Here is a 20,045-nt window from a genome sequence, read left to right as displayed (position 1 = left end):
AAAATCTTACTAATCACAAGCTTTTGAACGGTACATTACAGTACATTAATAATGTTGTAATTTATTTTTATTTAAAATGCACTGAAATATTTCATTATATTTGTATTGAACGTAAGTCACTAAATAAAAGAAATGTCTATGACTTTTAAAGATCTTACTAAAATGACTGAAAAATCATCTTTTAAAATTCCATGATATTTACATATTCATTATTTTTTTAATTGTAGGGGCCTTGTACAGTAAAATAAACACTTATTGAGCATAATCATATTATGTAGGTTTTCATTTAACATTATTTACTGTCTTTTAAGCCTGCCCACAATGAGGTTATTTCATGGCTAACTACTCTTGCAGGAACATTTCTGGTCCCCACAACAGTCCAAACGTGCTCCATACGCATGCATTCACACTTTGTTATGAATGTACAGTGATCTATAGGGACCAGCTGAGTTATGTAGATCACCCTGCAGCACTAACACTGTCTTCCCCCTCTCAATCTCCATGGAGAGCCACACACTTCACACATCTCCCTTCTTCATAAATTAATTCATGCTACAACTTCATTTCAGTTGAGCTATAATATAGCTGTCAAACTCTGATGATAAGAGGATGGAAGAGCAGGAGGAGAAAAAGAAGAGGAGCAGAGGCATCTCTCCTGCTGCTGTCTGCGAGATTATAGAGAAGGATGCACATGTGGCATCAAAGCGCAGGCTGTCAGGTTTCACACACATACACCGCATCACACATCAGAAACAGTCGGCTCCGCCTCCATGATGGAAACAGCATGGGACCGGCTCTGTGATTGACAGGTAGTGGTGCTGCCTGCCATTGCAACGTGACAGCCTGCAAGATAAGGTCCCCTGCCGCTTGTGGTGATTGATAAAAAGGCTGATGTGTAAAATAAAGATGTTGTGTCACATACAGCAGGACAGAGACAGTGAGGTGTTTGTGTGCTTACCAGTTTGCGTATTTCACACTCAAGGTTCAGGATGCAGTCAAGTTTCCTCTTGCGGCAGCGCTGGGCTGCGATGCGGTTCTTACTGCGTCTGCGCACGTCGTGGATAAATTCCAGCTGCTCTGAGGACAGCTTGTGCATTTTCACCATCATTTGGAAGTCGTTGCGTGGAAGATTTGTGATTTGATCCACTGGGAACGGAAGCTTGACCTGTAAAGACACACATGAGCAAAACGTTACTTTGTGACCGTTGTGCTCTTCTTCCTGAAAGCATTTCTACGTCAGAGCTGATGGCAGAACAAGGGAACTTTTACTATGCCATTTGTTTGAAAAATAAAAATAAAAATCATCCTTCTTGGAAAACTTGAATTCTGATGAAATAAAAATGTAACCTAACATGCAATGTATTTCATCACCACTAGATGGAGGCAGAACACAGTTCCTCACATGTACGTACAAAGAGCATTTCTCAAGAGTTCTAACTTCACAAGCTTACAACTACATCTAGCAGCATCACTTATTAACAAAGAGGTCAAAAGAGCAAGACAGACAGACAGACAGGAACAAAGACTGAGAACGAAGAGTGACAGTGAGGAAAGACAGGAACAAGAAAGCATCTTTCTGGCAGAGAAATGAGATAAAATGTTCAGCTAGTTTAGTCGTTTCTTCCTCTGTTTCACATTCCTGTCAGGTGATTACCAGAGGGCATGCGTATGCAAATAACAAGTGTTAACGAGCTAAGCTGTCAGTGGATTCTGAACATATCGCCGCTTCCATACACACACTCAGCGGAGTAGGAACTTGTGTCTCCTTCATGAACGATGAGTGTCTGGCAGTATAAAGCATCATTTGACTTCTCTCCATCATGGTCTGGAGGGCTTTCTGAGGGCATGTCATACTTCGACACCCTGCTGTTGTCACAAGGGATAATTGAAGGAATGAGTGTCACAAGGAGAGGAAAATTCAGGATAACAAAGCGAGAGGAAGCAAGTACCAATAGGTAAAACTGGTGATATAAGAAAATCTATCAGGGTTTTGAGAGAGAGACTGCCTTTGTCTTTCTACCTGCTTAACACTATGTTTCTGGTGAGTGCTGTCTGTACGATTTTAAAAGTCTGGGCTTGGTAAGACTTTTTTAATATTAAAAGTCACCAAGTCACCTTTTTTAAAAAGTCACCAAGACTGCATTTATCTGATCAAAAATCATGCAAAACAGACGTATTGTAAAATATTATTACACTTTAAAATAACAGTTTTCTATTTAAACGTATTCTTGTGATGGCAAATCTTCATTTTTAGCACTCATTATTCCAGTCTTCAGAGTCACATGATCCTTCAGAAATCATTCTTATAAGCTGATTTGGTGCTTATGATTAATTATCTTCATAATTAAAACAATGTTTTCTGCTTTTTGTGGATTTTTTTCAGAATTCTGTGATTAATAGAAAGTTTAAAGAACTGCATTTATTTGAATTGGAAATCTTTTACTCTCACTTTTGATCAATTTAATGCATTCTTGCTGAATAACTGTATAATTATTTTAAATACCACATGGAAAGATGGTACATTATTGAAAATTATACAATATATGGCTACCTTTTCACTTATCAGTTGACATTAAAGATTTTTTACATCTACTGATATCGGTCAATTTTAGATCTTCAGATTTTATTTTTTAGATTTCCCCTATATTTGCATTTAAAATTGCCTTTGAGGTCCTCTAATGCATGCTTAATATTTAAAACGAATAATTCATGTTTAAAACACTTTTAGTGCATATCTCAAAATGTATATATATACACACACACACACACACACACACACACACACACACACACATATATATATATCTCCATACTGCACATCAAATGTGAACATTCACTTGATGTATATAAATCGTCTCATTTTAATTTGGGTATTTCATTTTTATTTATTCAGGAAAGAAAAATGATACCGAATTTTAATATCTGCTATTTTTTCTTTATTGGCCATAACATGAAAATAATCTCTCATAAACTAGAGTTGTTAATGAATAAGGCAACCATAGTGAGTGTAACCATACTGACTATAGCACTGCCCTACTTAAAAACTCACATGGGCTTTGTGTGATTATGACCCCATAAACCTGAACCACAGCGGTGCAGCTACTCTTCCATCTGAAGTGGACCGCTCTGCTGGGAAGGCTACGGTGACTCTGGTTGAGACTGAGAGAAGATGAAAGTGTAGATCTGGCTCAGTCTGGCGCAGAGCAGCAGGGGGCCCGGAGCACTGGCAGGTCGGCCCGTTCGGTCTCTACGGCATAATTAATAAATGATGGACTGACCCTTTTCTACTCTCATCGAGAATTGCTCCATGTACATCCTCAGTGTGATTTTTGAGTTGTCTTAATGATCTGATTTTTTAGATGGAGAGAAATGCATTTTTACACGGTCCAAGGAGACACTTTCTTTCTATGACCTTCTCATGTGTCCTTCCCCTCTCTGATATATCAGTTTGAGGGGTGTGTGTGTGTGTGAGTGTGGCAGTAGTGTAAAAGTGATGTCTATATTTAGTGTCTTACCACCAGAACCAGTTTAGAAAGCCGGCAGAGATGACAGAACACACACCAGCGGCACTTATAAATTCAAACGTGTTCCCGACTCTATCTATCTCTCTATCTCTCTCTTCTCTTGTCCCTTTACAGTAGGTCATTATTCTTGAAATGGATCTGGAGTGAAAAGTAGGACTCATCCGTTACTGGGAGCAAAGTAGCTCCACTCTTTTTGTCCCTGGCTTCCTCTCTCTTAGCATGTACATCTGCAGAATGGAATTGTGGGAAGGCGATGAACAAAAGAGGTGACTGGAATGAGAGAGGCCAAATGCCTGAGGACACACACAGATATTTAAGCAATATTATCAGCACACCGTCTCTATGATGAGCTCTTAATTTCCTGTCTAATGTGAGTTTAATGTGCAAATAACAAGCAAAGTTAGCCGTCTGGTCAGTTAAAATGCCTTTAGAGGTAATTAGATCATCTGTTTGCTAAATATCATTACTGTCCTTCAGACATTCCCAGAATCATTGCTGTGCTGCTATGCATCTCTTCGTTTCACATGTCTCTGTAATGAGATGCCATGTGACACAGATAAGAAAACAGTCTGAAACAACCCCTAAGATAGTCCTCTCTTTTTTAACCTTCTCTCCTTTCTTCTCTTGTTTTTCTTCTCTCAGCCCTGTTGCTATTACTGGAATGCTCCACAGGGGCTGAGTAATGGGTGAAAGCTATCCATGAACACACACACACACATGCATGTATCCCCCTCTCAAAGACACAGGACAGACACACACTCTGTCTAATGGAGTGATGAGATTGTCTGTGGTCACCATAGGGCTTCCTCCCCATCAGGACCAAAGCGTCTGCTTGTGCGTGTATGTTTATGCCTAAGATAAATGGCCTGTATGAATGCATGTCTAGGTCAGTGGTAAATTCCTAACATAACACATCTGGAGTAAAAAGCACCATCCTGTAGGAATGAAATTCCTTTCTCTTAGACGGCAATCCGTTTAAATTAAGAACTAATAGAGACTTAAATCTCCAGCTTGTCAAATTTTTCTCCTGAGAAACAGACTCTCAGTCGGTTTAAGAAGAGAGCTCAACAGTGTCTTAACTGTACTTGGATTTGGGAAAATATAAATTAAAAACCAGACATTTCAATGTGACCACGAGTTTCTCATTAAAAAAAATCTTCCAAGACCAAATTATCTGCGTGGTATAGCTCGTGTAAATACTTATAGCTCTTGTATACTTTTAAATTAAAAACTGTATCTTTCTTGCATTTAATTTGTGCTAATACAGAATTATTGGAAATTATTATTATTTAAAATAACAGTTTTTTAATTAAATATTATTTAAAATGTAATTAATTCCTGTGTTGACAAAGCTCCAATTCTCAGTGTCACACAATTTTTCAGAAATCATTATAATATACTGATTTCTTAGTATTATCAATGATGGAAAAAGTTGTTGCTTAAAGGAACACTCCACTTTTTTTGAAAACAGGCTCATTTTCCAACTAGATATGGCTAGGCACTATACTATCATTCCGGCATAATAATCAAGGAACTTGATTACTGCTGTCGTACCATGGGTGCAGAAGGTGCAGTGATATTACGCAGCGACTGAAAATAGGCTTATTGGAAGATACCTAGCTGGGACTATTTTCAGGCACTGCGTAATATCACATTATTCCAACATAACAAACTGCAGTAAACTGCAGCTTTTTTTTTATATCTTAGCAGTTTTATATTGACTGTAGACATCCGTTCATTAAACGGAAACATATAATATCTGATTCTACTTTGGAACAAACAAACACTGAGCTTTCGTAATATTTCAGTTTTTCACCTTGAGCATATTTCAATCGTGCGGTTTTACAGTTCACCAATGCAACGTCTGACGAATAATTCGTAGACCACAATCGGCTCATATTGAGAGAGCGGCTTGGCTTTAACGACGGAATGAGAGGAACAAAAATGGTTCTGACTTCACTCCTCACTTCCTGCGGTGTGTGTAGCTAAAGGGTTAATGCTTCTTGCACCATGATTTTGAAGAATGAGAATGAAGAAGTGAGAGTGAGATTTTCGTCTGTGGGCTTTTCTGATCACACCCACTCACTTCGAGATCAATACTTCACCCAGTGTAACCGAATGACTAAAGCATGTAGAAAATGGTGGAGAAATCTTCTCAAAGATTTCAAGATATGATTATGGCCCTCAGTAGGGTTTTTTCTTTCTTTCTTTCTTTCTTTCTTTCTTTCTTTCTTTCTTTCACCCCTTCTCCTGAATTTTCTGCTGTCAGTCTACAGAGAAATCTTCAGGTTGCTGCCCTTCAAAGCGGTTAAGACTTCACTCCTTCAGTATCTTCTTGATGTCAATTGAACCTCAAAAAGTATATATTATTGTGTGTGAAACAGGTTCAAGTAAGGCCAAATCAAATGATATTTTGGACATCAGCTCTTCCTGTCTGAATAGGTGCTGATCGCAGAGGGTAAATGATACTGTCTATGTCTCATGAAGGAGAGAGAGAAGTTCAAAGTCCTGGTTTAACTCCAGTATCTAGACTAGCACTATGATTAGCCTACAGTTTAACAACATCCTTCCTCCCTTGAATTCATTGTTTCAAGCAGCAGACTGAAGCTATTTTTGAGACTGTGTTTCTCTCTTTGTGTGCAGATCCTCCTCTCTGTCATGAGCTTTCTCTCACCTGCCATTTGCTGTAAAACCACAGAAAGGACAGCGTCTCCTCCCCTTAAAAGTCTGTTTACTGTATATTGTGTTTATACTGTCATATCACTAGGGGAGAGAGCAAGTAAAAAAAAGAGAGAGACAGAAAGATGGTAGTTTGTTTATCAATGGGTTTTAATAAAGCTAACAAACTTTAAAAGTTTTGGGTAAGATATTAAGTAGCATACTGTAACTGTTGTCAACATTGATAATAAGAATTTTTTCTTGAGCACTGATTGAAAAAAAAACAATTTATTAAGTATGAAAAGTGTGTGGAAGGTAGCGCTTGCTCTCGATAAAGTTTCTGAATGAAAGAAGCGAGACTTTCAGTCCTTTTAACAGACTTTTGTCAGCCTAGCTTCAAAGAAACGGTCAGGTTGTAGAACAACAGTGAGAACGAAACTGAGAAGAAGATTGATCTTGAATGAAATGGTATTTCAGATACTAGAGTGTCATGATGAGAGCTTTCAGCATCAGCAGCTATCTGAGATCTTGAACATCTGGAGATACAATTTCAACTCCAATGAAGCCATTTAGTGAAATTAGTCATCTTTAAGTGATTTTTCGTCTGTTGCTGAATGAAAACTAGAGAGAGAGAGTAAACTAGTTGAACAACAAAGCTCCTCTGAAAAGCCAAATGAAGCTTGTCTAGCTGTTCGGATGCTGCACACAGTGTCTCGTGTCTTTTAAGCACAACACAGAATCAATTCATTTCTGAGTGCTCAGTGTTGCCATGACAACGGACCAGTTTTTCCTTCATGGCCCCTATATGCATTCCTAAAGGTCTCATTTCCAGTCTATAATCTCCAGTCTTTATAGTACTTTACTCTTCCAAGATATACAGCTTCATCCCTAGTGAAATCTTGCTCATCTCGGACTCAGATCAGACAACATGCTCTAACCAACTTCACATAAGTGTTTATCCATTCTTTTTCTTCATACCAAAACTCATATCAATGTCTCGACTTCACCATCAAATGGCAGCTTCTTTAGAAAGATGATGAGAAATATCATATACCTTGAGCTTAAGAAGCACTGGGGCTTGTTGTGTGAACATACAGGTGTATGCTCTGATTCTCGTTTAAAAAGTTTCTGAGGATGAGCCTGTGAATTGTGGCTTACTCTTATACATTACACAATACTGTTTTGCCTGGAGGGCTATATATATATTTTACCTATTCTTAGCTGCCCTATTTTGCCCTGTTTTACTTTGATCTTCACTTCATCATTCCATTGTACTGTACATTGCCATGTTAACACTGAGAAAAATGGTTTCAAAATTTTAGATTCAATTTTGATTTGAACAATTTTAAAGGGATAGTTCTTCCAAAAATGAAAATTCTTTCATTCTGTATTCATGTTATTAAAAACCTGTATGCCTTTCTTTGCTCTGTGAATATAAAATATATTTTGAAGAATGTTTCATCTGCTTTGTCCATATAATAAAACTCACTGGGGTCCAAAGATAACACAGAACCCCACTTGACTTTCATTATATGGACAAAAAACACTGAGAATATTTTTTAAAATAACATCTGTCTTCTGCTGAACAAAGAAAGTCATACAGGTTTAGACCAGCATGAGAGTGATTAAATGATGACTAAACTGTCATTTTTAGGTGAACTATCCCTTTATCCCTTTCTCCAAATCTCATCCAAACTCTTCTGTCAAAGGACAGATCATATGTTAAGATACCCAATTTCATTCATAGCTTACTGCTTTCCCTATACAAAATTGACTGTCAAATCATGTTTGCACATCTCTGCTTTATTCCACACTAGTCTTTTTCACGCAACACACAAAAGGTCAGAGTAGTATCTCGCAGTTATTCACCTTCATGTCGGTCCAGACATAAAAATTATTGCAGTGTTTATTGGCCCATTAGGAGTCTGCAGCTCTATTCAATGAATAGGGATCAAAGGGGAGGTCTCTGAAAGCATGAGGGTAGAGTGCTCAATCTAATTGGTTTCTGAATGAATGGACTTTAGGGAATGAGATATATAGTGTGCTTCTGGAAGGATGACTGTTGGACAACTGGTAAACACTAGAGAGAAATCTAAAAGACTCACCTCAGGGCCTTGCTCTCGAGCATGACATGATTCACTGTCCCCCTCCGAAAAGGACCCTGACTCATCACTGGAATTGGTTCCATATGACTGCTCGCACTTTATCTTGGGCCGCACCCGTGCAAATAGTGTATCTGTCCCACCGCCTGCCTCCTGCGGGTCAGTCGTGAGACACCGTGTAACATTGGGGCAAGGCGAGGACGAAAACTCGAACTGCGGCAGGCTGCAGGGGGACCCGCCACTCCCGTCCTCAGCATAAGAATATGACGAACAGGAACTGGAGGTCCGAGTTCGGGTCTCTGAGGTGGGCGATCGCGGGCATACCTTGATTGGCACTGGGCAACTGGTGTTGGGCTTTTGGCGGCAAAGCAGGGATGGGTCGCTGGCTGTGGTGCTGGGGGAGTAGGTCTGGGAGCTGGGGAGGGACTGGCTGGCGCTGGCCCACAATCCCTTTGGCATGTGTTCTGAGAGCTCCTTCTCTAGTGAGTTCCCGCTGGTATGGGAGTGGGTGGGCGTACCCAGTCGGTCACAGGGCCCTGAGGAGAAGATGACACTGCGGCGGTCCGGCTCCACCTCTTGCTTGCACACACCATCGCAGGAAGCTGACTTCAATGAAAGCCCTGATGGGAAACCATCTGCGTCTTTGGGGAACAACACAGGCATGCCAAGCTCATTGCCAAGCGAAGGCCTGTAGTCTTTTTTGTGGTCTCCCTGAGTGGTTCCTTTATCCTGGGCATTGATGAGTCTGTTAGCAAAGACCTGCTGGGGTGTGCTAGGCAGGTCGTTCTTAAAGAGAGCTCTTAGGCAGGTGGGTGACTTGTTGCTGCCTTTCGGTTGGTCCATTGCAATGGAACCATCCAGTTCCATCTCGGCCACACCATCCTTTTCACCACCATCGTGCTCATCCCCTGACAGGCAAAGCGAGATAGACTCTTCCTTGCTGCGTGGCTCCTGCTTGATTTGCATCACAGCTGGCCTGTTCAACTCCTTGAATGTGCTTGGAAAACCTGAGGTACTGGTGTGTGAGGAGGTGTCGTTATTGTGCTTGTTGCATGCCCACTGGTACTTCCTGTATTTAGGGCATCGTGGCAGGTCTGAGGTGCCGTGACGCTCGAAGTCCATCTGTCCATCAGCGAACTCCTCTGTCACTGCTAGCCGCTCATGGTCTGGCCGCCGCAAGGAGTTCAAGGCAAGTTCACAGCGAGAGCGTGGAGAGCCAGACAGGGTCACTGCAGTTGGGGTTGTCGTCAGCAACTCAGGTTGCATGCTCTCGTCCTCCGAGTGATTGCTCTCAGATGCCATCTTGTGACAGAGGACCAGGTTATCCTCCTCACTGCGCAGCTGGGCCTCAAGGAAGCGAAAGCAGGAGTCCTCAAGGTTGTGCATGCGCAGGAATTCAGCACAGCGGATGACCTCCTGGATGTTTTCTCTGCTGAGCAGCAGCTTAGCCGTGTAGGCAAACTGTAACAATGGAGCGAATCCCCGGGCACTGACCTGCGGACACACACAGAAAGAATAGGGGAAATTGCCAATGTTACCATCAGCACTGCCATTGTTCAGGGCACTTGGAGTGTGCTGAGAGAACTCGACATCTCAAATGACCGTAAACAAACACTGTAAAGTGCCATTTAATCTTTTATCAGGTCAGCACGGAATGTTCTATACAGCGGGAAATAAAAAGTGTAAAGGTGGAGGCTGTCAGTTAGGTCAAGATACCAACTTCATTTATGTAACAAAGATATCTGACCTTCACCTGTCTAGGTTAAGCTTGGCTAGCGCCCCCGGTTTGTTGCGAATGGTATTGCAGCAACAGGTAAAAGCTTGTGGGTTTATAAACTTAATGTCACATCTATCCCTTGGGTGAGCCACCTTAAAGGCTAATGGGCTCTAGGACTCTTACGCCTTATCCCTACTACAGCCATCCCGAGTCTGCTTAGAGAGAAAGAGAGAGAGAGAGAGAGAGAGAGAGAGAGAGAGAGAGAGAGAGAGAGAGAGAGAGAAGAGAAACAGATGCAGACAGATATGGAAGCCTTCCATTTGACCTACTGCTAGATAATTAGGTGAATGTCTGATTCTGCAAAAGCTTGGCAGGCCCACTGTGGCCTTTGCGCTGTTAGCAAATGTGAGTAAGTGTATTTAGGTGGGGAGAAAATAATAACCCAGCCTCACAGCTTTACATGTTTTGAGACCCCCCCCCCCCCACCTTGTAAGATCTATAAACCCAGGCTCTATATAATTCTATGTATAGGCTCACTTGTAAACTAGAGAAATTGTAATTGAATCCTAACTGATGAATCATATTAACCAAATTATTACATTATTGTTGTATATCGGTAAAAGTAGCTTTTCAAGTCAAAATAAGTACTATAATGTCTCAAAACCCTTGGATTTTGTTCTTTCTCTGCCAGTGAGTCAGACTCTGCCTGTGCTATGCTAGATTCAAAACGTCATGTAGGTGCTCTTCGTTCTCAGACACATTACAATGGCTGGACTTTGATCTGGGCCAGCATTGTTCAGTCCACAAAGTGCTCTCTTGTCTCCCTCAATGATGTAAAGCGAACTTGTGCTCATAGATGGGAGGGAATGAGATCAACACTTTATGTTCAATGAATGTGATACAAGACACTGTTTACTATGAGTTTGTTTGTTTTGTTGATAGGGACAAACAGCAACAGTAAGTCTTCCTAGATGTTATCATCACACTTTTGTTGTGGTTAGAAGGGAGTTCAGAGAACCTCTTTTCTATTATAACACCAGAACCAAAGAATTTGTTTTGTAGATTTTTCCATTTGGAAAAAAAACATGGGGATTGTATTTACAGTCAGGGCAAAGGCATGGAGGGAAAACCCAAGCTTATGGTTAAATGAGCCTTTTCTGTTACAATGAGTCAAAGCACAGCTGATTGCTGTAGTGTGGGGAACGTAAAACAAATTAGACAGAAACACACTCTTACACTGAGTGAAAGACTGTAGATTTAGGAAACTGTTGTCTCTTTGATTACAGTAAAACAACAAAAGCACACATACCAAGAATTATTTAGTTTAATTTCTAACCTTTTTTTCCTATACAAACTTTTTAAGTAATTTGAATGTAACCTGTACTAATGATCAACTATATTTGAATATATTCATAAGGAAATACCAGTGTCTGAAAAACAGAACATGTATAGACTTTGGAGTTCTGCTTAGGAGACTACATTAGAAACAGTTTCCCTCTTTTAAAATAAAACATATAATGTACAGTCAGTAGGATATTATATCAAAATAAACCCGATATTTTGTGATAATGATCAAGTGACTGATAACCGACTGACTATAAGTTTATGGCTAATTTACAAAAAAAAAAGGGACATATACTACTTTCAGTTACATTATTTTTGTATGTGAGATGAAAGACACTGCGGTTGATGCAAAAACATGAAACCAGCACACTGTAGGAGACGTGTTGCCAGGGACAACAGTAAACTGTTTAGTGTTCAATATACAAGAATATTCGAGTGTGAAATGCTGTGATTGACCAATCAGAATCAAGTATTCCAAATACATGAGTAGTGATGTATGATAATGTGCAAATCTATAGACTTCCATTCTTGCAAATTGCAGAATGAAGAACATATCAAATCTTAAGAAAGATTTGAATGAATAATAGATGACATTTATATTCCATCTCCTTCAGAGATGTCATGCTCATCCAGTCATACTGTACACAAAGACAAGGTTCTATAGCATCCACAAATATGCACACAAACAAAACTGATGACTACGGACTCTGAGTCATCCGGGGCTGTCTGTGTCCAGTAGTCGCATTATAGCACAGAGAGAGAGAAGCTCATCTGCCCGCTGGCAACACAACAGCACTAATCAGTCACTGTTGAGAGGAAGCTGCTGACTCGTAATCTTTGTGGGGGATGGTGTGTGCTAGTGTGTGTATTGTATGTGTGTGTACAGTGTATGGGTGTGGGGGAGGATTGTATGTAGAGTGTGCATGTGTGCATATGTATCTGAAGGGGATGATCATGACCCTTAGATAGGAAGTGTGTCCACTAAGGAGAGAAAGGTACAGATACAGAATGAGGGAGAGATTTCAATCAAACCAATGATGTTTTTCATTTTGTTTTTTAAGCAAGATCAGTCAGCGTAACCTTATCATACAAGCATTAATAAAGACCCTTGAATTATTGAATATTCTTGATAATTTGTGGGAGTTATTATTATTAAGCATGATTGTGAATACAATTACAATTACAATTATTTTAATGCATCTTTTTCAAATAAGATGTTTTATTACATTTATTACAATTACATTTCTGATTTATGTTTCAGGAGCAAAAATGGCATTAGTATTTAATTAATATCCAGTAATCAATTCAAAATGTTGAACCGAATGAATTCTTTAAATCGATCATTGAAATGAATGTTTAAATTGATCAAAATTATTTTCATGGTATTTTTCATATATTAAAATTTTTCAGTAAAAATGTAGACGTGGTTGAATATTGCAGTTGTTATATTGATGAATTTAACTAAAAATAATTAAAATGTTACTTTTTAAATGTACTTGGCTCTGATTAAAAAAAGAACAAATGCAGAACACCAAATAAAGACATTGCTTGTAACATAAATACCAGAATTGATGCATTAGTTAAGAAAACCATGATTATTTTATAATAGAAGAGAAGGAGATTGGAAGGAGACCCTTTCAGTAGATATCTAGAAAATCAATTGAATATCATCAGAAACCTGAACATCTTTTACATTTTCCAACGTTTTGTGACAGAAGGTGGAGAGAGACAGTCATGTCGGGATGTTCAAAGGTATGGAGAGGCTATGCCTGACAAACAGCTCTCTCTGCTGGGGAATAACGTGCTGAAATGGGTTTTTCAGCTGACATCAGCAGACACAGGCTGCAGCGGCAGCATCGGCTGCGCCATCTGTGACTGCTACTACAAGTGTCTCTGTGACACGAACCCATCAGCCTGATGGAGACAAAAGAAAAGAAGGAAGGCAAAAGGGATGGAAAGTAAGCGATGATAATGTGAAAACAAATGGAAAGAATTAAAAGATGGAGGTGTTATAATTAATATGGGGCAGGGGGTGGGGGTCATATAATCCGTGACAAAGGCTTAAAGGGATAACACCCTAAAAATATACATTAATTTATTATTTACTCACCCTCATTTCTGCATAAAAGTATTATAATCCAAATATTATTCTCTGTGTGATGAACATTGAAATCTAGAATGAATTTAGACATTTATTCACTGACTATCTTCTAGAAGAAGTCAAGATATTATGAAAAATGTTGGTAACCCAACAGCAATGGACACAAAAATGGAAAAAAAAAAAAATAAATACAATGGAATACAAGGCAATGGAACTGAAACATACAGGTTTGGACCGACACGAGTGCGAGTAAATGATGATGGAATTTTCAGTTTTGGATCCCTTTGATTGCTGTGACAGGATCAGTGAGAGATCAGAACTGTTTCAGTCCGATTCATGAAGCAATCAATTACGAACAAATAATTCAGAAAAGTTTTACCAATTAAATAAAAAGATCCAACTCAAAAGAATGATTCTAACTTTAACCGTGTAGCGCTACAAGGTCAAACAACACAAGAGAAGACAAAAGGTGCTCACAGAACAGGAAAAATAAAGCACTATTTCAGCTCATTAAGAGACAGGCTTTGACATATGAGCCACTGGACCTGTTAACAACATTTATTATGTGGGAAACAGACAAAGGAGCAAATTTATCTCTATGACAGATCTGGGCCATTAATGCTAATTCCGACTACAGACTATTCTCCCTCAATGGGCCTCAAAAGGGTTATATTGTTACAAAGCAGGAAATTACATGAATTGGACATCATGCATCCTGACAACTCCTGACTTTTCGGGAACTGTGCCAAGCGATTCCTTCCATGGAATGCTATAAACCCCTCACACCTGCCCTCTCGTTCATTCATTCCCCCTCTCTTTGATCTTCTGCCTTTCCCCTCTCAGTAGCAGAGACGGCTAATTTATGTAAATTCGCTCCAGCAAATTCCTGCATGTCATGAATGTTAATGAGGCAAGATCCGCATGACAATGGAGTGAGCGCTTTACAGGGTGTCTGAAAAACACAAAACCTCTACTGAAGACGGGACACCTGCGATATGAAATTTGCTGACTAACCTGACATTATACTCCAAATGCACACACAGACAAATGAGCTACGCTGCAGCACAAAGTCACGGCTCATGCTGAACGCGAATGTGCGGGGCCACGGTAAGGGCATTTATTGGCGGTGCTTCAAAACCTACTGAGACAGCAATTTTGAGAATCATATGCAATTCAAAGGTTCATAGAAAAGATGGAGAAGGCAGATCAGTGGGTTTTGAAACACAGAGCTTTAAAATGACCACAAATACCATGTTTTAAGGCAGCAGTTCATCATTTCTAGCTTTTTATTGCTGCATGAATAAAATGTGAAAAGGGTTTCTATATCTGGAACTGTCATCTTCATGGACCAATCGGGCTAAACCGGTCACATTTTTATCCATGTGGAAAAATCGTACATTTACAACAATTTGGGAGATCATGGACATTTCAATTATTACTAATATTTTTGTTGTTACAATTTTATGAATATTTTTATTATTATTTATATTAATTTAAGGTCCATATAATGATATGATGCTATTTTTAGCTTTTATTTATAATAAAAAAATACATTTACATGCAGTTTACACACATACTGACGTGAATACATCAAAATGTTATAATAAGCATAATTTTTTCTTTTCTTTTTTTGATGCATAAAGTCATAATAAAAAACATATTCTTTTATTATTACTTTTCAGAAAAAAATATATTTTACCTAGACTGCTTCACTACTTACTAATATTTGAAAAATGTCTGTCCACAAAATCACAGTCATGCGATATGAATAACATGCAGAAAAAAAAACACAAAGAAGGAAACAATACTCTCTGATAGAAATGACATAAACAATACATTTCTAAGAACTTTTTTTAAATTAAAGATTTCCTTACATCAATTATTTATTTAATTAATTGCCCTTTATTCCTTTTAATTCTACTTCCTTTCACAATTTTCTTTATTGTGGACACTCCTCTGAACACTATCTCTTTTTCTCTCTCTCATACAAACTCATAGACCCAACTGGAAAAAATTACTGGAAAAATAGCTAAAGGCTAAGGTTTATTTCGAAATATTTGTTTTTCAGATGCAGATTTAGGTATTTAATGCCAATGCCATTTAGATATTTACAGGCCTACCTAAAGTGGCCAAATTCATTTTGGGTTCACTGAATAATGTGTCAGACACGTACACTCACAAAGTCACAAGCAGACACTCAGATGGGTAAACGCTTGACAGATTTAGAGTGTGATGGATTAAATCAGATACTCTACTGGCTAATCCTCTCAAAGTGAGGTTTACGGTAGACAACCAGACAGAGAAAAGGACATGACCTCACCATCCTTAAGAGCTGGATATCGCGGGGTTGTTTGGCCTTTAAGACTTTTTCACTCTTGTTTCCCTTCTCGAGTAATTTCTCTTCTTACACAGATTTCCATTTAACAGATGGACTTCCTCTCTTGCTGGCTTTCCCTCTCTGCCCAACCCCCCCCCCCCCAACCCTCCTGGCTGTGATAGAAGACAGATCTCCCTCCATCTGCATGATCGGCTGCAAATGTGTGAGCATTCATGTATAGTCTGCTGTTATTTCCTCTCTGACCTGCTCTATCCCTCAGGATTACCCCTCGACTGCCTCAGCCAGGTCCTGACCTGCTTGAAAGCATTTCACCATGTTTGGGGATATCAGCAATTAACCGTAACACCTGCTAAACATTTAGCCTTTTCCTCAAATGAGACATTTTCTGTATATGTGGTTATGAGGTTGTGCAGCACTGGTGTTTCAGAAACCCCAAAACTGCCTGTTGAATTCAAACGGTCAGAGAGAGGATAAAATAAAATATAATATATTTACTAATTAGTTTAAATTCAACTAAATTAAAAATGTAAGTGAAAAACATGTAAAAGTGAACAAATAAATTATGGTAACACTTTACAAAAGGTTAAATTCATTAACGCATTAGGTATCATAAAAATGAAAAATACCTTTATTTAATCATTTATTAATCTAGGTAAATTACTTTTATTATGTATTTTTATAAATATATTATAGTTCATGGTTATTTCATGTTTGTTCATAATATAGTCAGCATATTTTCATTTATTTTAACTGAAATGTTATAAAAATGAACATTTAAGTTTATGTATATCAACATCACGTCAAACTTCACTACAGTTCAAAATTTTGAGGCTGGTGCCAGTGCTATCGTTCATTTTTTGAAAGAAGTATCAGTAAAAACAGCAATATTGCAAAATATTACAAAAATATTTCTATTTTAATACATGTTCACATGTGCAGAGGTGGAAAGAGTACAAAAATATTCTACTCAAGTAAAAGTACCATTACATTAATGAAATTTTACTTAAGTACAAGTAAAAGTACCAGTCTAAAAATCAACTCAAGTAAAAGTAAAAAGTAGCTCATTTAAAATTTACTCAGAGTAAAATTTACTTAGTTACATTTTAACAGTGGGAGGGAGTCAAAAATGGGACAGGCCAAGGGTGTCAAACTCAGTTCCTGGAGGGCCACAGTCCTGCACAGTTTAGATTTAACCCTAATTAAACACACCTGATCCAGCTAATCTAATCATTTAGGTTTATTTGAAAACTACATGATATGTGTGCTGGAGCAAGGTTAGAACTAAACTCTGCAGGGCTACGGCCCTCCAGGAACTGAGTTTGACACCCCTGGGATGGGTCTATTAATCTCAAACTAGTTGTTTTTAATTAAAGGAATCAGTTATTTAGAATAATAAAACATTTGGGCTGTTACCAGGCAAATAAGTATCAACAAACTCATCTTTTAATGCAGAGGAAATGCAGAAGATTCATTGGAAGTGGCATTTAGATGTATTACACTGTTTAGTGCAGGACAAGAATGCATTTAACCTGCAGTTACAAATGCATGAATAATGTTTTGATATACAAGACATAAAATGTTGAATACTCATTTGAAATGATAAGAAATTCATTATTTAAAAAATGATACTTTAAATGTGAAATTAAAATGGCCAGTATGTGTCAGCAAGTCACTGTTAATAAGTGAGTCATTGCGATTGAACCGAATCATTTAAACGGTTGATTCATTCAGGAACGAAACACTGTCACGTTGCTCAGAGACGCAAAACTGTGCTTTGGTGGCTGTGTTTGGAATTATTTTCTGTTGTAGAAATAGAGCTAAAAAAGGCAATATGGTGTCTAAAACGCAAGTTTCTTAATTAACTTGTTTACTGAACTGTTATATACATGTATGTATATATTCATGATGATTTTGAGGAAAAGATGGCATTCTTTGTGTGATTTTGATTTAATATATGAAATTATATAAATATATTAATTTTATGCCCCTATATCTTCAATTTTGTGATCATTCTAAATGCATTTTAGGAGACTGAATCACACAGTGAAAGAACGCACTATAAATGCGCGCGCACATCATTAAAACAAAAAATATGATATTATCGCAGACTATATATATATAGCACACTCCTCACCACTGTCTTTTTGGCTAATTTGTGCAAAACCTCTTGCTAAAATGTTAAAGCTTCATTTTAACCACCAATGCAACGATGCAATTATTTAGCTTAGCCCTACATTCTTGCGAAGGGTTGATGTCTTGTCGAGATTTTATAAGCTGCTAGTTTGGTCTTCCTAGGCAAGTACAGCTTACACTGCATAATAGAGCATACATATGGCCAGGGGTTCACTTCATTTCCTTCGAGTTCAACTTCAGAATATGACGGGGTTTCGTTTTCAGCGGTGTCTGCACCACTAACGCCTGTTTTGACCGTCTGCTAGTGATGTGTCGTTCGTGAACGAATCGTTCTTTTTGAATGAATCTTTTAGGTGAACGAATCGTTCTCGTTCACGCAATCCACTGACTCATATTTCTCGTTCACTGAAGTTACTCCCTCCACAGCAGTGCGGCGCTATAAGCAGCGCATGCGCAGCTCAGTGAACCGAGTAACAACCATTTCATCCTGTCAAAGAGTTACAACCTCGAGCCAATAGCCTTTGAGTATGAGATGTGACAGAGAATGTGATTTGTTGAATGTAGTGAGCGAATACGCCCTTCAATTAACGAGTTTCATATGAGTCTGAACAAGATCTAGAGATCTTATCGTTCGTGAACGAGTTGAATGATTTAGTACATCTCGTTCGTGAATGAAATGACTGAACTGGCACACATGTCATTCGTGAACCTGAATGAACGGATACATGTCGTTCGTGAATGAAATTAACTGGTACATCGCTTATCTCGTTTGTGAACAAAATTAATGAGAGTAAACTGGGTTAGTCTGCCATTTAGTTCAATCTCGCAAAATGCAAAGCGCAGTTACAGTTACTGTGCACATACGCTTGTTTTGATATTTAGCAACTCCACGTTTAATCCCCGATTTAAAATGTGAATATATAATATACAAATTGTCTGACCAAACAATTAAAATGCTAATTAGGCAAGAAAACCTTGTGCTTTGTTCATCTGAACAACTTAATTAGACTTTATATACTGAATGCGATTATACACACATTTTAATAAAGCCAGATCAGTTTTTGTAACAAGTGAATACGTTCGTTGACTAAAGACATAACACATAATACACTCTTTTTTCGCCACCTGCTGGCATATTTTGTGTAATACCAAGAAATGATCACTGAACGAATCAGTGAACGATTCTGAACGAATCATTTTGGTGAACGAACTGAAAATGAACGAATCTCTAGAAAGAATCATAATTTCCACCACTACGTCTGCATCTTTCTTCTGATTTTAGCGCCAGTTTGCCCTCCTGCCCATTAATTACTGACGTAGTTTCCAGGGAGCGATTTTTTTTTTTACTCAGTAATTAATGTGTTTTAAAATGTAGCGAAGTACAATACTTTAAACAAAATATACTTAAGTAAAAGTAAAATTACAGATTTAAAAATTTACTTTAAAAAGTATTAGTACACAAAAAAGCTACTCAATTACAGTAACGCGAGTAAATGTAATTCGTTACTTTCCACCTCTGCACATGTGTGATGGCAAAGCTGAATTTAATTACTCCAGTCTTCAGTGTCACATGATCTTTCAGGAATCCTTCTGATATGGTGTTTTGGTGCTCTAGAAACATTTCTTATTAATATCAGTTATGAAAGTAGTTCTGCTTAATATTTTTTAGAAATGTTTTTTCTCTCTAAAGGTTTCATTTTTTCATGATTCTGTGATATCTGAGATTTCTTTCATTTTTTAAAAATCTCTTTGTAACATTATAAATGTCTTTAACTGTTCATTTTAATCAATTGGATGCATCCCTGCTCAATTATTAAAAAAACAACTTACTGAAATCAGACTTTTGAACGCATTGTTCTTTGTTTGTTCATCATGATACCTAATGTATTTGAAATATTAATGAAAAGTGTTACCTTAACCTTTATAAAAAGTCAAATTACTTAACTTTTAACGATTTATCTACTGCTTATTAGGAACAATGAACATGTCACTATGTACTGAACAAAACACTGAAGGAACATCAAACATGCTAAACAAAGGAAGGAAATCTCTTTAAATTCAGCAATCCGAAGCGACCCTCCCAACAGTCCCTTCAGAAGTACATTTTCTCAGAGCTAGTGTTTTGTGG

The 20,045-nt window shown here is 38.1% G+C and overlaps 1 protein-coding gene across 4 annotated transcripts in view; it reads right to left on the bottom strand.

Moving 5' to 3' along the window:
* Positions 1-20,045, bottom strand: part of bach2b (BTB and CNC homology 1, basic leucine zipper transcription factor 2b) — a 94,248-nt gene that overhangs the window by 5,322 nt on the left and 68,881 nt on the right. For all 4 annotated transcript variants that reach the window (XM_059512902.1, XM_059512905.1, XM_059512904.1 and 1 more), the window contains 2 exons: positions 8,288-9,778; positions 959-1,165 (listed from right to left, as the gene is read on the bottom strand). In XM_059512902.1, the coding sequence (XP_059368885.1) occupies positions 959-1,165; positions 8,288-9,778 (1,698 nt within the window). The remainder of the gene's footprint in view (positions 1-958; positions 1,166-8,287; positions 9,779-20,045) is intronic.

The sequence above is a fragment of the Carassius carassius genome, chromosome 27 (genome assembly GCF_963082965.1).
Source record: "Carassius carassius chromosome 27, fCarCar2.1, whole genome shotgun sequence".
NCBI classification, from domain to species: Eukaryota; Metazoa; Chordata; class Actinopteri; order Cypriniformes; family Cyprinidae; genus Carassius; species Carassius carassius.
The sequence above is the reverse complement of the archived record's forward strand: the minus strand, read 5'-3'. Positions and strand labels throughout refer to the sequence as shown.